At 44.4% G+C, this 16,528-nt stretch overlaps 2 protein-coding genes across 2 annotated transcripts in view; one reads left to right on the top strand and one right to left on the bottom strand.

Moving 5' to 3' along the window:
* Positions 1–3,720: 3,720 nt before the first annotated feature.
* LOC111873265 (protein mab-21) lies at positions 3,721–6,085 on the bottom strand. The gene has a single exon (XM_023867828.2). It carries the CDS (start codon positions 5,854–5,856, stop codon positions 4,759–4,761), a length of 1,098 nt encoding a protein of 365 aa, XP_023723596.1. The 5' UTR covers positions 5,857–6,085; the 3' UTR covers positions 3,721–4,758.
* Positions 6,086–6,395: 310 nt separating this feature from the next.
* The window catches only part of LOC111873259 (neurobeachin), a 129,354-nt gene continuing 119,221 nt past the window's right edge, over positions 6,396–16,528 (top strand). Inside the window, exon 1 of the mRNA XM_023867819.2 lies at positions 6,396–6,433. The gene's annotated coding sequence lies outside the window, so the exon portion shown is untranslated. The remainder of the gene's footprint in view (positions 6,434–16,528) is intronic.

The raw sequence follows: 16,528 nt of genomic DNA, 5'->3' as shown, positions 1-16,528 counted from the left end.
ATTTGGCTGTGTAGAAAATCATGAGCTTTTCTTATTGCATAGGTTTTCCTTTTCTCTAGTTTATATGCCTATTGTCACGGCATCCTTCAGGTTCGTCAGTTGTGACATCACAAGCAAGCAGGCCTAGTGCCTGCTTCATAGCGATGCAAGTCTGAATTTCGTTCACCTGGCCCCGTTAAATAGTAAAGACGTTCAAAGCAGATAAGAGTAATGGCTTCAAAAGTGATGGGATATTTTTGGGTACGAAAATATAATTTCTTTAAAGATAAAAATGACTGACGTTTCCTGCATTAGGCTATAGGCCCTGTTTCAGCATTGTACTAGACCTGTTAAGAACGTTAGTAGGCCCTACTGTCCTTCAGTGAGAAACACATTTTATTAAGTTTTGTATAATTTTAAATCTGCACTTAAATGGAATTGGTAGGCGTGTTTGAATTTGTCACCCTCCCCATAAGATGATACATGTCGTAATTCGTCTGTATTTACTGAGAAAAAGTAGAGCGTGCTAGTCAGATAACACATGTTAGCGTCGTTTTGGGCTATAGCGTACACGTACAGGATGTGCTGTTTCGGAGAGATCGGAGTAGGCTAGAGGCAACTATTTCAAGATAGTCAGGAAAATTTTTAGAGATGTGAAATAAGACAAAGAAACTTGCGTAAGCATTTCAGTAAGACCGACATTTTTTAGAGATCACACAGCTGGAACAGGAGTGTTGTGACATCTGCGTTCCCTTCTAACTTCCATTGCAACCGATTTCTGTATTTGCCGTACTGACCATGCGGTGATTGGAGCATATTTCTATATACGCACAAATAAATTATCTTAGTTAAAATGACCGCTAAAATCACTTCCATTTTGCAAGTTTTATGCGGGTTTGTAAAATGTTTTGGGCTTGTATATAATGCATGCACAAATAAATTATTTTGGTTAAAATAACTTCCCTTCGCAAGTTTTATGCGGGGTTGTATTTAAGATCTGCACAGAATCAAGTGTTTATAGGACAGTTGTGTTTAAAAAATGGGCCCCTCTTGAAAATTCCCCAAGGACGTAGGGCCTTGGAGATTTATTAGCTTGACTTGTTTATTTTGTGTGCACTGTAGGCCTAATCCGTAAACTCATTGGTTCAGCAGCTCCTCTGTGGTTCGTGGCTTTTAGATAGATACCAGTGAACTTTATTTACTTTCTGTTGAGGTACCATTTAAAAAGTAACTTGTTTCTTAACCGCAGTGAGTGAGGGTTTCAGGATTAGGGACGATTTAATAAAATGTTACCGTTTATGTGCGTAGATACATGCCACCGTAATATAAGCCCATAGTAATGAGTGCTAGGCGGTCACGGTAGCCGAGCGGTCTAAGGCATGTACTGTCTTCGCTCGCTTGGAAGCCGGGATCGTGGGTTCGGATATGTTTCCTGTGAGGTACGAACTGAATTCTTATATATTATTCTTATACACTGCCGGTCACAGTAGCCGAGCGGACTAAGGCATGCACTGTCTTCACTTGCTTGGAAACCGGGATCGTGGGTATGAATCCCACTTAGGACATGGATGTTTAGGTTGTGTGTGTGCGTTTTTCTGTGTTTGTGTACAGGTAGAGGCCTTGCGACGAGCTGATCACTCGTCCAAGGAGTCCTTCCGTCTGTAAAATTATCGAAATGAAAAAACAACCTCGACACAGCAAGGTATAAGAGGAGCGGATTAGGTAAATAAAAGTTATTTCGATTAATGACTGTCATCATAATGTAGGATGTCATTACACGGATAGGGGGTAGATTGCTACAAAGATTCCTACCCCTTGGTTTGTGTCAGAAATTTGCCTCTTCTTTGGGGTTGCGAGAATTTGTTAGCGGTAATGTAACCCAATGTATGATTCAGTTTCTGGGCTGTTTTGAAAAAATGTTAACAAGAAACATTCCTTTATGTCCACGTAGATTAACTCTTTCCGTAAAATTTTTGTCACCTCATCACCGAATTTTTATTTCAAACTGAATTATGTAAATCAGGAAGAACGTTTATAATAATAGTCCATTTTCTCTCATATCGAATTTCACGTTTATAATTGGTTTCTGTTCAGTATAATTTGTTGTTTACGTAACATTGCACCCCCGGTGGCACATAGTTTACTTCTGAAACGCTTTGGTGGATCCTTTTGACACATTTCTTCTGTCAATGTAAGTGACTGAACTGACTTAACGCGGTTTGCTTTTAAGCACGTTGCCATGAAGCGTTGTTAGTTGTGAACTCCAATTCAAATTCAAATTAAGCACATTTGTAATTGTAGGAAGGGAACTGTTCTACCAAAATTTGAGACAGTTCAGAAGGCTTAATAGCATATAAGTTAGACCTGCGTTAAAATGCGGACTCGAGCTGATATAACATGTCCAATAGAGCGAAGCGGTTTGTTAATATGTGGTTGGTATGGAGGTGGTTCATTACCACTGAGTGAACCAGTCACGTGCAGTTGAGGAAACACACTCATTGGAAAGAGGAGCTAAGCATGTTCAACTTCAGTAGAAGTACGTAGGCCTAATTGTGAAAACAGAGGTGACCGGAGCGTCTGTTGGAGGGACAGGTGTTGTAGCATAGGCCAGGCGACATTGCAGTCAGCTCGGAGGTTTCTGTAGAGCTTCCTCAGAAGGTTAGCCGTTTATGCAGGATGTGCCCGTAGTGAGTTCAACCAATTGTGTAGGCCTGTTGCTGTCGTTACTGTGAGTTCTCCTTCGTAATAATGTAATTAGCTAAATTATGTGTTAAAAGAATAGTTTTCTTATGCCTCTTTCTAATACAAAGATCGGGGTGTAACATAATAGAGCCTAATATAACAAAACTATCATTGTTATTATTATTATTATTATTATTATTATTATTATTATTATTATTATAACCATGCAGTGACGTAGCTGATAGAAACTGGCTAGACCTATAGAGCGGCGCGGCTTACAGCGTAATATTTTTTAAAACTTTTCACTGATTATCCTAAACATTGTAAGAATTTCTTAATGTGGAGAGTTATGTAGTGCTAGTGGCCAGGTAGCCAGCGAATGGCTCTTTAAATTGCATTGAAATATTCGGCCCCTACCTTGAAGAAAGTTATCGTATCGCTGTTACCCAGACATGTCGCGCTCTCTCTCTCCTCTCGCTCCCACTTTCGAGCATAGGTCTTATTTCTCAGTTTCATGATCATTTTTACAGACGGTAGGACTCCTTAGACGGGTGATCAGCTCGTCTCAAGGCCTCTACCTAAACACAGGACAACACAAACACAGAATGAACGCATACACACACCAAACTCTCATGCCTTATGTGGGATTCGAACCTACGATCCCAGCGTCCGAGAGAGAGAAGACTGTTCATGCCTTAGACCGCTCGGCTACCGTGACCGGCATACATTTTGCCTAAAGACTGTTTATTTTGGGAAACAAACGCTATGTATAAGCTATTATCAGGAATTGATAATTCGGGCAATTGATTTAGGAGTCTTTATAGAGTATCTTAACATATTGTTAGGGCTATGACAGTAAGTCATCATAAAGATGGGAAAAACTACAAACTACGGAAGACTATTAGATTTATGACTGAGAAAATTAATGCATTGATTTATTGCTTGTCTTTATATTTACCTGATAAGTTTGTCGCAGATGTCGGCCGTCATGCCACCTGCATGCTTGTGCAGTTCCCCCCACCCACCCCCAGCCCCGCCGCAGCAGTAAAACACATTTCGTTTCATGTCGAAGCGGTCTCGTATTTATATATTTCCATAGATACAAATATACACATATCACGCCACTCAACACTGAAATGAACAGATACATGAAATTGTTTTGTCAGTGGGTTTTTTTCTTCACAGATTCCCTTTTACACTTGAAATCATAGGCCTACATTGTTCGGCGGAAGAAAGACATTAATTAAACACAGGCCTGGGCATATTTTTATTCTTCGTCGGACTCTAATAGCACCAACATAACGAATATCATATGTACATAAATACACTATGACTTGAGATGTTCATTTAAACAGCATTATAAATGTTATCCCAGTAACATGAACGTAATGAGGGGACGTTAACATAAATTATAAATACTCAGGCCTTAAAGACCTGTCAGTTCGTACTGATCCTTGTGTCACGGAATGGGCTACTAAGAAACGGGGCAATATGTGCCCGAAATTTTGGGGAACTCCGTATGTTGTATATTGAATCGATTTATCAACAACAAGCATATCCACATTATGATCGGTTATATTTTTTTACAGACATGAACAGATGTGCAATTTGAACGAGGAACTTACATAAGCACCAAGTCAAGTTACATATTATTATATTCTGGAAGCTATACGTTGTAGCAGCATTGAAACGCAGTTCAGTTAAGTTTAGAGTTTCTTGATATAATTTGAGATCTGTATTGTTACTTCAAATCACACGAGCCTTCATGTAAGCTAGAATCGTTTTGTTGCAGCGCTCTTCACTATCTCATTTCGTTTTTATATAGCACTTAATAGAAGCAGCCACACGAACAAGCAACCGGCGGCAACATTTCACCGAACTGACTCTTAGCTCAAGAAGCAGAATACTATAACGATCTACCTTGACACTGTCAGCTTTGGGTTGTTGTTGCTTACACCACTGTTTGGAATGCTAAACCCGGAAGTGACGTGAAGTTTCTCCGGCAGCAGAACCTCAAGAGATATCAGATCGAGTTTAATCATTTTGTCTCTCTAGAGCACAATTCTGTAACGTGAGTGAGCTAACTGTCGGAATAGCTCAGAGTTTTTCCAGCGAGCGCGTGTTAGTGAGTAGCTCTCTCGTCAGTCGCCACACCTGCTTGGCTGCGTTCTCCAGTGCGCTCGGAGACTTGCCCTTGAAGAGGTCGAGGTTCGGCAGGAAGTAGTGAGGGCAGCGTCGGCATTGCAGGCACGAGATCAGCTGCAGGAGAATCCCGTTGATGCGGTCTCCTAGACACGACTCGTCCCACTCGAGTTCCCTCGGGTGCTTCTCACATTCATACAGCAGTAGCGTCTTCATGTGGTAAGATGAAACCGGGTTCCCGGGCAAGTCTAAGTGCCTGTCGCGTAACGTCTTGAGGATACTGAGGCACCTACGTCGGCAGCCTCCCAGCATCAGACGGTTTTCGGCCTCTGTGAATGATAACACCCAGGCGTCACCTTCCATCGCGGACTGCTTCCCTTGCATCGCTACGGATTCCTTGGAGAGAAGGTCGAAGCCTTCGGTTTTCACTTCAGCAACCAGGTTCGGATGAGGCCATGGAATGTGAGGAATAGGCCAATGAGCTGCCGATCGTGGCCAGACTCCAGAACATTTGAACGCTGGCGTGATCTGAACGACGTATCTCTCACGGATCCTGAGTTTTACTTCCGTAGTATCGGCGATCATCTTCACCGAGTCTCTATAAGCACATTTATCGCACGCCTGTGCCACTAGCGTCTGGAAACGGGATCTGATCTTGCGTGCGGAGAGGTAACCGGAAGCTGTGATGAACTCAACCCACAGGGACATTGACCGTTTACGGCCGTCGCTGAGCTTCAGCACTGCGCAGCCGGGAAGAGTCCCGTCGTCCACGAAGTTAAAGACCCCCATCTGATTGAGGTATAGTACGACCTCGAATTCTCCAGGAGATATGACCTCCAGTCCTTCATAACGCCCGTTACACTCCGTGAGCGAGGAGATGAACCTGGGCTCCTGAACCTCTACTTCCTTGAGGACATCTTGCACCACTTTGCACACTTCGCGGATTGTTTTGGCCACTTGCCCCTTCCTGCTCTGCACTCGCTCGCCGTAATATTTGTTGATCTGATACAGCATCTTGGACTGCGCGGCCAACATGTCCGGTGGCACCAGCATCTTTCTCCTTCCCGTCGGACCAATCACCAAGTCGGTGGACACGGCGAGAAATAGACATGCAATGTTCCGGATGATTCTTGACTGTAGACTGTCTCCATGGAGGGGTGGTCGGTGGAGACGAAAGGGTGTGTCACCAAGGTTCGGGGGGGAGAGAGGTGTTGTGAACTCCGTGAACGCGATTTGTAACCCGCGCTTGATGTAAAGGCACTCGACGAGGCAGGCTCTGATACCACACTGCGCTGGTACAGAGCCAGGTGCCCTGTGCACAATGTGATGTGGGCGGAGCTCTTACCGTTCCGCCCGCTGACACGGCCAATGCCGGCATAAAGCCCCGCCCTCAACCCTAGAAGCGTCGACGCAAGCCGCGCTGCGCCGTGATCCCACCTCTCTTGGTAAGCTCGGCCCAGCTCCACGCCTTAAACAGTGACAAACACAAGGATCGGTAAACGGCCGGATAACCCCCCCCCCTTTTTTAAAAAAAAAGAGGAATGTTATCAACATGTCTAGTGGATCTGACTGTGATGGGACATAGTTTCCTCGAATTAACACGAGTGGAAATGTTTCCACACCTTCTGAGGTAAGAACAAAATTATCACGTTCGTTTTAAGCACGTACTCAAAGTGTATGAAACAAATCGCTCCTGTCCGTATTATAGTAAGCAGTAGTTTAGATTATAAATGTTACCGTTTGCGTAATTTTGTTGTTTGAAGATTGCTAATTAGTCTCTCTGTTGTTCCGTGCTATTTGGATGCCTCTGCCGTAATTGACTTGTCACATGTTACAATTCTTGTCGCATTAAGAATACCGTGAGGCGTTATTTGAAACATTTTCTGGTGTGTTATGCAGCTGTGATTCACATAATTATTGTAGAGAATCATTGTTGCATGTCCTGATGTAAGAACATTGTCACGCTTAATTCACTTGGAATAAATTTCCATACTGGATTTCTGTTCTCACTGCAAACATTGTTGTAGTATTGGTTTCAGATCCGTTGATGTGGAAATTCAGTTGTTCTCATTTTAACAATTTCTTTATGTCCTGTTGTAGTCTGCCTTTTATACGATGACGTCATCATGTTGTGCTGGTATGAATTAGGATTAGCTGCTCACTTGGCCTTGTCTGAGTTCTTAGATTTTAGGCTGTAAAATAATTATAAGCCGGTCAGGGTAGCCGAGCGGTCTAAGGCGTGCAATGTCTTCGCTCGCTCGGAAGCCGGGATCGTGGGTTCGAATCCCATTCAGGGCATGGATGTTTGTGTGCGTTTTTCTGTGTTTGTGTACAGGTAGAGGCCTTGCGACGAGCTGATCACCCGCCCAAGGAGTCCTACCGAATGTGTAAGATCTAGAAAAACCGAAGTGAACGGAGTTCATGGAGTTAGGCCTAGGCCCACTGGGGCTGTAGTGCCAAGAAAAAAAAATTATAACCAAGTCTGGTGGGTCGAACTTGATGACTTAAGTCGTGGTCACGCTGTGAGTGGCAGGTAGCAGATGCACTCCTGCAGCCTATCCATTTGCTGTACTGACTGACTAGTGGAAAGGCAGTTTCCTGTGACTTGCTTTCTACTGAGGCAATGCGCAGCGCCGAGACGGGTTTTCGTGACAAGAATATGGAAGCGTCAGGAAAGGAGATATGAAACATAGGATTACAAATATTATGTTTCTGGACATTATCCATTGTCCTGTCTTTATCTAAAAACATTGTCCTGTTTATTTTAGAAAACACAGCGTTTCGGAGACTGGATTCTGTCTCCATCTTAAAGTAAAACCTACTCAGTTGGGCACCATCTATAGAACTGGTCCCTATCTCTGGACTTCGGAAAGGAAACGCTCGTCGTTGGAAGCCGGTACCGAGTAACGGCTAATGTAGACAGAAGACTTTGAGTATGCTGTAGTTATAACGATGTTTGGAGTGTGTAATTCAGTGAGACTGTCGTGGTTATTTGTATTTACGAGTATAAGTGTCCAATAAATCTAGTTACACTAGTTACGCTTACCACGTGACAGTATTTTCGAAATACAGTTTCATTTGCATCTCTCGTCTACTTCACGCATGCAAATGCCTTATTTACGTGATGTTAACTGCTGCATGCCCATATCTTCACGAAGCACCGCTTCCTCCACAGTTATGAATGAGAAATGGTAGGGTCAAACGGCAGAGGAGGTACAGCAAGCAATTAGAAGTGAAGATGTTGCCAGATTGTGTTAATGGGCGTTGATGGCCGTCCGGTTCCGAACATCGGAGTGAGAGGGCCGAAATTTAATGGCGGAGAGGCTGTTCTCTTGAGTTAGTCTATAGCCCTAAGGTTTAACCTTTGTGACAGTGAAATAGATGTTCCGTAATTGAGTAGGACCCACCTAGGACAGTTTATATCAGCCTTTCTCATGTTGCTGCATTCTAAAGTAGCTTACGTCTGCCTCACAGCGCTCCAAATCTTGTAGACAGTAAATTGTATTCATGTGATTAGCCTGTACGTGAGGCAGGCTTCTGTTTATTAGTACCAGAATCAGAACTTGGATGGTCCGCGTGGGGCATTTCGCCGGGTAACAGAGCAAGAGAGGCAGATCTGTAGGGCTGTGAGTTGTACATGGTTTGAAACTAAGCCTGTAGCCCAAATTTGGTACCATTTTGTACCGCAAGATTCTTTCTTTGTTTTACAAACTCTATTGGAGGTGTAGACATTGTCTCAGGCGCAAAATAGCTCTGCCTCCACATCAGACGTTTCATGCTTTTCTAGGCCTGTGAGGCACAGCTCTGTAAGATCGTGTATTAGGCATCTGCATTAAAATTGATTATTAGACAAACTGTGAACAGTGATATTAAGTAGCGTATGCTTAGCTTACTAATTGTGGCTAGCTTTTGTTTAATAATCTAGAAAATTGCAAAACTTGCCTGCACGAAGTGTTTTATTTTTCTCTACATGTTTTCGAAGATTTCTCTTCTTCCCGTCCTCCAGACCGGGCTCTGGGGCCCACCCACCCTCCTGTCCAATGGGAACGGGACTCCTTCCCTGGGTCAAAGCGGCAGGAGCGTGAAGTTGACCACTCACCTCCAGCTAGTGTCGAGGTCAACAAAATATGGATCTGTACATCCACTGCCTCATACGCCTTCATGGCATAGTGCTTAATTAGTTAAGCACAAAGACAACTTTACTTATATTCAAAGAATGTTACGGTGTATTTAGCAAGTTGCACATGACTTGCAATCGAGGCGAGCCCACAGATGCGTCTGCGCCTTGGTCTTCATATAAAGTAACAGTTACCAGAGACTTTTTTTCGGTTTGTATCCGAATAGGAATATGTCCACTAGTTTTGGTAAGCTTTCCTAACGTGAAGTATCATGATAATTCGTTCAGCGATTCTACAATTTGTGACTTAGGCCAGATAGACAAGGAAACGCTAATGTACGCTACGTATTCTCCGAACTTTTGGTTGCCTAAAATGACTATTGTGAAAACGCGCTGTATGTAGGAGAGGACACGTTAAAAATCTCAAGGGAATGACGGCTTAAGAAGGGAACAACACAGGAGGTGCATGACGTGACGAATATCTCATTGTTGCTCCCGTACTTCGTGTATTATTGAAGCGTGTTTGAATTGGAAATGTGGCACACTTACACCGTCGTCCTGCTACGGTGGTTGGTGTTGTAGAGGACCTTCTTGGCCTACTCGATGCGTGGTACCTCACCTTCCTTTACCACCTGGTAGTTCCTGTATTCTGTTAACGAAGCAATTTCTGCTGTTGTGAAACCACCAAGAAAGTTTCCTGTCCTAAGGTCATTCGTAAGGTTTGCAGTCTAATGGGGTAGGCATAGGTCTCGGCATCGATCATAGTGGGCCGCTCGAACACTGAGGTCTTTATATGCATTTATTCTGTGTTTGTGTTGTTCTCTGTATAGGTAGAGGCCTTGCGAAGGGCTGATCCCCAGTCCAAGGAGTCCTGCCGACTGTGTATAGGATTAAAAAATGTAAAGCTATTCCTGTAATAGGCCATGAGGGCCCATAGTGTTGTGAGACGACGAGGCTCCCATATTTTCTCTCCAGACAATCGGCTCAAAGATGGCGGTGAGGTTAACCTTACGCGCCGGCCGCCCTTTACACCCAGGATGATTCCTCGTACTCATTTCTATTAGAGGCTGAGTCGAATCCAGGGCCATATTGCTGCTTGAAGGACTAGATAAATTGAAAAAAATCCACCTCATGAGGATTAGAACCCGCGACCTTCCGGCTTGTAGCTTAATGCCTCATCCAACTACGCCATCACCTTCCCCCGTGTATAGGATTAAATAACGGAAAAAGCGGCCCAGGTCCACAAGGGCTTTAGAGCCATAGATAAGTCTCAGTGCCTTAGCGCCCTATTCTTGAGATTGTTTCTGATACATTCATATCACATACTTAATAAAAACAGGGGTAGACCTAATGAGATCTGTTATTTTAGTTGATAAATTTGTTGTAAAACACCGTTTAGACTATGCCTATAGTCTAGGACAGCGAACGTTTCTTTACGAGCCTAAGTACACTGTAACGTTTAGGTACAAACCATAGACCTAGAAGTATGCCCAAGGAGTTGTATAGATTGGTTTCTTCTCGGATGCCACACCGTAGATAGGTACCAACGTTCCGGGGGACTGCCGCCTCCAATTTTAAGGTAGTAGATCCTGTCTACCAAACTGCACGGCGTCACCTCCAAAACGAAACTAAGCCTAATTTCCAAAGGCCTGGTCGAGAGAACCTCAGATCTCACAAAGTCTACGTAGTTTGCCTGTGTTACCATCCACAAGTGCACTTGCTATATAGTAAATACGTAGGGTCTGTAGAGACGCTCTGCCATTCGCTGTCGGTTCTCAGATAACAGATTTTAGCTCAGGCCTCCAGCAATTGGCTTCGCAGAAGTCTCCTTGCCACTCGTGTGCACATTTCCTCTTGTCATCTGATTCATCAGAACCCGTCTTCTCTCTTCAAGTAGAGTATATATCCTGCGTTCTGCTCATCGCTTCATATGATTTTACTTTTTCTTCAGTAGATAAATAGGCCGCCTCTGTGGTCTAGTGGTCAGAGATCCTGGCTACATATCCAGAGGTCAGGGTTCGATTCCCGGCGCTACCAGATTTTCTGAGTAGTAGTGGGTCTGGAACGGGGTTAACTCAGCTTCGTGAGGATAAATGAAGAGCTATTTCAAGGAAATAGCGGCTCCGGTCTAGAAAACCGAAATTAACGGCCGTGGGGATTCGTTGCCATGACCACTCGACACCGTCTATCCGCTAAAGTTTGCACTAACTTCGCCTGCAAGCGGCGATCGTTTGGTCGGTATAGTTCGCTTGCGGACAAGAACCAACGAGTTTGTTATGTCTGTAGATAAGTGGGAATCGTTTCTGTAAATGTGCGGATTTGCGTTCCCGAACTTTATTTCCATTCTCTGTCTGCAGCACGTGACTTCAGACCGCAATCTACCAGTTTATGTTTCCTAGTGAAGGCATCTATACGAACGTCTTGGAGAGTTGATATGAACCGCTAAATGGGGCCCAATCAAATAGCAACTTCCACGTACGAAATTAACCAAAATTTTTATTTTCGGTTATGTGAAACCGAAGAAAATTTATGAAACTTATTTTGGGCCCCTGATAGACCTGTTAGTATATTAATTTTTATTTCCGGAGTATTCCATGTAGAATGGGATATCTAACGTTTTGACAAACATTGCAGTTGCCATTTTCAGGATTGATAACTTTGAAGCTCGTATACAGTTCTCGCAACGGTCGTTGATTCCGAGTTGAAGCTGTGACGTGTGAGATCTATATAAGTGTTACCAAAACTCCATCAAAGGTACTAGCCTTGAAGATGGCAGGTGAAGTGTTTCCCGAAACATTGGATAATCTGGAACATTCTAAGCGGCGTATTCCAGAAATGTGAAGTCACTCGTTAAACTCCAGTCGCAGAGTTCTAAGAACAAGTAGCCAAAATTCTATACCATAAACATTGGATTTGTTTTTACAGGATTCGGGTAGACCTGTAGGCCCATATCTGAGAGCATGTGCCCCCAAAGAAGATTTGCATTTAGTCCCGTCTGTTACAATTTTGTTACCCACCATTCATGAACATTTGCCACATACTTTAAGGGAATGCCATATTCATAAATATTTTCCATGGTCACGTACATTAGCAAAACATGTGCCACATTCATTAGCATTTCGCATGTCTCCATTCATTTACCGCAGTGTTTGCCTTGGTCACATACATTAACAAGAAATTCCCACGGCCCAGTTCCTAACGTGCGCTGTCTTCGCGTTCATTAACAACTAATTTATGAACTTAGCTTGCGTCTGCATTTTTTCCAGTCTGAAAGAAAGAAATACGAATGGACGCTTGTAATCTGTCCAGTGGCGTTACGTATACACATCTATAGTTGCAAACATAGAGTCAGAAATTATAGACTGCTTTTATTATTTCAGAAGACATATACGCTGTACCTTCATATTCACCTGTCCGACCCCCTTAAATTGTTTAATCCAGTTGACGAATTTTCACGATACTTGATTTAGTCGAAATGTGGCCAATCCAAGTTGTATACTCTCATCCCTGGCAATTAGTAGTGGCTGCCGTGAGATGGGAAATGTAATGATGCCAGTAAAAACAAATCTCTGTGGTTTTAGTCCGTAAGCGAACTATACCGACCGAACGACCGCTGCTTGTCGGTGAAGTTAGCGCTAACTTTTGCTGATTGAAGGTGTCACGTGGTCAGCGCCACCGATCCCCACGGCCGTTAATCTCGGTTTTCTAGACCGGAGCCGCCATTTCCTTGAAGTAGCTTCTCAATTATCCTCACGAGGCTGAGTGGACCCCGTTCCAGACCCACTACTTCTCAGAAAATGTGGCAGCACCCGGGATTGAACCCTGACCTTTGGGTCTGTAGCCAGGAACTCTGACCACTAGACCACAGAGTATATAGTCTAATTATATATTTGATTGAAGTAGCTTGTAATTGGTGATACTATCGAAGCCTTGTTATGGATCGCAACCTAAATGCACAGGAAAGCAGATGTTTCGTGTCAGCAGATTTCAATTAAAATGAAAAAAAAAAAATCTTGATTGAGTTTAGATTGTTGAAATGAGACTTGTTGTGTTGATTCTATATAGTGCTCTATTAAAATACAGCATGAAGAGAGGGGTGGAGGACTGTAGACCTGTAGAAATAATCAGTTTCGCACCGTATCGTAGATCATGCAGTTAGACTCCGGCTTCCCACTGCTCAACAAAGTGGCAGTAGATCAAGGGGTTTCTCCGAGTTCTTTCGGGTTTCCTGCTGATATGCCTATTCTGCCATCTCTCCGTACTCGTCTGTAACCGCCCCCGTAGTTTCTAAGTAAGCGACTTCATCACGGACTCGGTTTTTGCGTGTTGCACCATCACCACTTCGTGATTAGGAGAATCGCCTATTCCAGCCTCTAATATTGTTACGTTTCCTTCCAGTTTCTTCTTGGTATTCGTGCGTCTCGTCTGCCAGACGAATTCTACTCGTATTAATAGGAAGTGTGTATTCATCCTTTGGGAATGAATCTTAGATTTGTCCCTGTATGCCCAGTCAAAACAGTAGAACAGTAGAACAAAGTTACCATCATTAAACCTGGAAAAATTCTGTGAGTGTTCACTGATAGCCAGTGTCGAATGCACTCCACACGTTCGTTTGTTGTTCTCTGTTGTCTGAGAAGCGATTAGGCTGCCCAGAATTTGCGGGAGTAGTCCCTTTTGTTGGAACGCCAAACCATGGTTGTAGCTGTGCGGACTGAGAGCGTCCTTTTGTCCTGTATTGTTAGGCGCATTGTGTATAATTGTATCAACTCCGCTGTAAGAAGGGGCCCCATTATCCAGCAGTGCGTGAGGAGGGGGTAAAGTAGGCCCTTCAAGAGCGGTATAATTTTCATTCGAAAAATCCACTCTGCAGCTGCAGGGTGTTTACAAATTTGGTAACTATAAATATGATTTTTGTAATACAGGTATGTGGATATTGTCACGTGTCTTGAGTTAGAATCCTGTCGGTCACGTGTGTAAGTCCAATCCCACTTCTGAAACACCAGTGTAACGTGTTGGGTGTATACGTGACAAATCACTTCACGCCGTACTGGATATAGCGAATTTATTTCACACTCGATCTTACAATCACACAATTTACAGATCCACAATTACTGCCATCGGCAGTATCACAAATACTGCACTGCAAATGCTGGTTGACTGCCTGGCTGACTCGTAACTGTTAACTCGAGAACTTGAGAACTGTCTATGAATAGTCTTCGCTGCTCCGTATCTAGCCTTGTTCCGGGCAACGCAGAAAACAGCCACGTAATAGGCACCATTGTTGTCTGGCGCCGTGTTGCTAGCAACACTGTCGGGAGTTGTCTCTCGTAACCACTGTTTACACGCGTTGCATAGCGACCAGCGTGCTGGGACTCGGCTAGCTTCGGCCAGCATGATATTTGCTTTTCCTTGATTGAATTCTAATTTCGCCAGGAAATCTTCTCTGTCTTTTTTCTATTTTCTTCCACCTTTTCCTGGTGTGTTCGGAACATTTCTTGCATGTGCACTCGGTCGGCATCTGCTCTTACTTGGTTTGCCCTCATCTCTGTCAGCATTTCTTCCTTCTCCGCCTTTCTTTCTTCCATGTCAGCCTTCCTATCGGCCTTCATCTCTTTCAGCATTTCGAATAGTTGTTCCATTTTCGTATGGCAACACTGTCAGTTCAAATTGTGGCGTGTTTAAGTTCGTAATCCCACTTCTGACACCAAATTGTCACGTGTCTTGATTTCGAATCCTGTCGGTCACGTGTGTAAGTCCAATCCCACTTCTGAAACACCAGTGTAACGTGTTGGGTGTATACGGACAAATAAATTCGCTATATCTAGTACGGCGTGATGTTATTTGTCGATTAGTCACCCAACACGTTACACTGGTGTTTGAGAAGTGTTTATGAACTTGATAGACATCCCACATGTGTTTGTTTCAAGATGATCATCATAAAGAAGATTTCAGCGAATGCTGTGATGATAATTTTATCCACCATAGCATTTAGAATGCTCGGGCCGACACAAAATGGGATTTTAACTAAGCCGATCCTCCAAACCCCACCAAGTGCCCAAATCCCCCCAATTAGCTTTACATCTTCAGAGCTAAGAAAAGGAGACAGTCTCATGAGTCAATCAGGGTCGGCAGACAAAAGAATATGGTCACAGGTCCCACCGGCCCCAGAACTCAAAGTGACTGTGTTCACGAAATCCAGCAGAAGTTCACCCAAAACAAGAGAAGAGCTGTTAACTGTCCCAGCACCCCAACCCAAACCCAAACACACAAAACTCCTGAATGTCGAGCTCCCCAAAATTGCCACGGACCATTCAACTGCCCGAACCCGTCGAATCGTCCAGCCTGTCTCTTCCAAGCAGTCACGGCAAGGTGGTTTACCAGAACTCAGCGGTTCCCAGGACAAGGTTTCAACAGGCATCTCCCCCTTTGCGTGGTATACTATAATTGCAGCCCTGTTTGTGCTTGTTGCATGTGCGTTGAGAAAGTTGTATATCCAGACATATCATTCTGCAATCCATGAGGAACAGGTGGTGGTCGATAGACCCCTGCAGAAGAACAAGGAACTGACCATCCGCGGTAGGACACCGAAGCTACAGAGGTGTCCTGCAACACGTGTCCCTGATAGAAGAAGAAGAGAGAAATTCGAGCCTACAGTTTTTGCATCACATAAAAGGAAACTTCCGATGAACAAGGTTGTGGTGGGCATAACGCCGATGCCAAATACGACTTCAGTTGGACCCAAGGTAGACTCTTGGAGCAAGAAGATGCACCTCGTGCGAGATGGGAGCGAGTTCAAAATACATAACGAGAAGCCCAACTATAAACACGTGAAGTCCAGGATTGACCGTACGAAGAGGCCATTCAGTCTAGATCGTGTCGAAAATGAGATTCTGGCAGGGTGAGTTGTGGCATGGCTCAGGATAGAAACATACCAGGTGCTGGCTATCACCGGTACGATGCGGAAGTAGAGGTCACCAGTTCCTCCGTTGGAACGAGACCCATACTTAAGCTGAGGCTGCTATCCCTCTTGAGAGAGCATCGCATCCGCGAGCTGCTGGTTATCTGAGAGGCCGTAAAGTATTTCCGTTACATGCTGGAAGCTCGCCGTAAGCCGCATCACGTACGCCTTCCAGTAGAAACGGGACAAATGCTGACCGCGGACCTCCGACACGCTAGTCAGCCGCAGGTGCCCTTACATCGGGAGCGCAGACAGTAACAGCGAGGCTTTACCAGCAACACCGTCAGCCGACGCAAGAAAACCCTGCCGGTTGGTCGTTTCTCCAGCTTGTTTCCCTGTTGTTTCTGGGTCGCCATTCTGATTTCCCCGGCGATTCCTGTTTATTTCTTGGAGGTCCTTCTTTTCGGTCCTGGTGCTGTCTATTATCATCTCCTCGTTGGGTGGGGGACGATCGGAACTTGGTGCTATCTCCGTGAGGTCGGGCTGCTACCAGTACCGCCTGTAGCTCTAGCGCTTGTCGGAGGGCCTCGTTTACCGTCTTCTTCCCTCGCAGCAGCAGCTGGAACTTTATATCGGCATCTCGTATTCCATATGCGAAGGCTTTTCCTACCTCCCTTCCTATGTGGTCAGCAGGTAGATTGGGGTAGGCA

The sequence above is a fragment of the Cryptotermes secundus genome, unplaced genomic scaffold, assembly GCF_002891405.2.
Source record: "Cryptotermes secundus unplaced genomic scaffold, Csec_1.0 scaffold110, whole genome shotgun sequence".
In the NCBI taxonomy this organism is placed as follows: Eukaryota; Metazoa; Arthropoda; class Insecta; order Blattodea; family Kalotermitidae; genus Cryptotermes; species Cryptotermes secundus.
The sequence above is the reverse complement of the archived record's forward strand: the minus strand, read 5'-3'. Positions and strand labels throughout refer to the sequence as shown.

Bases quoted from the DNA above. Each gene is read 5' to 3' on its own strand.
- LOC111873265 (XM_023867828.2), bottom strand. From the start codon at position 5,856: ATGCTGGTGCCACCGGACATGTTGGCCGCGCAGTCCAAGATGCTGTAT.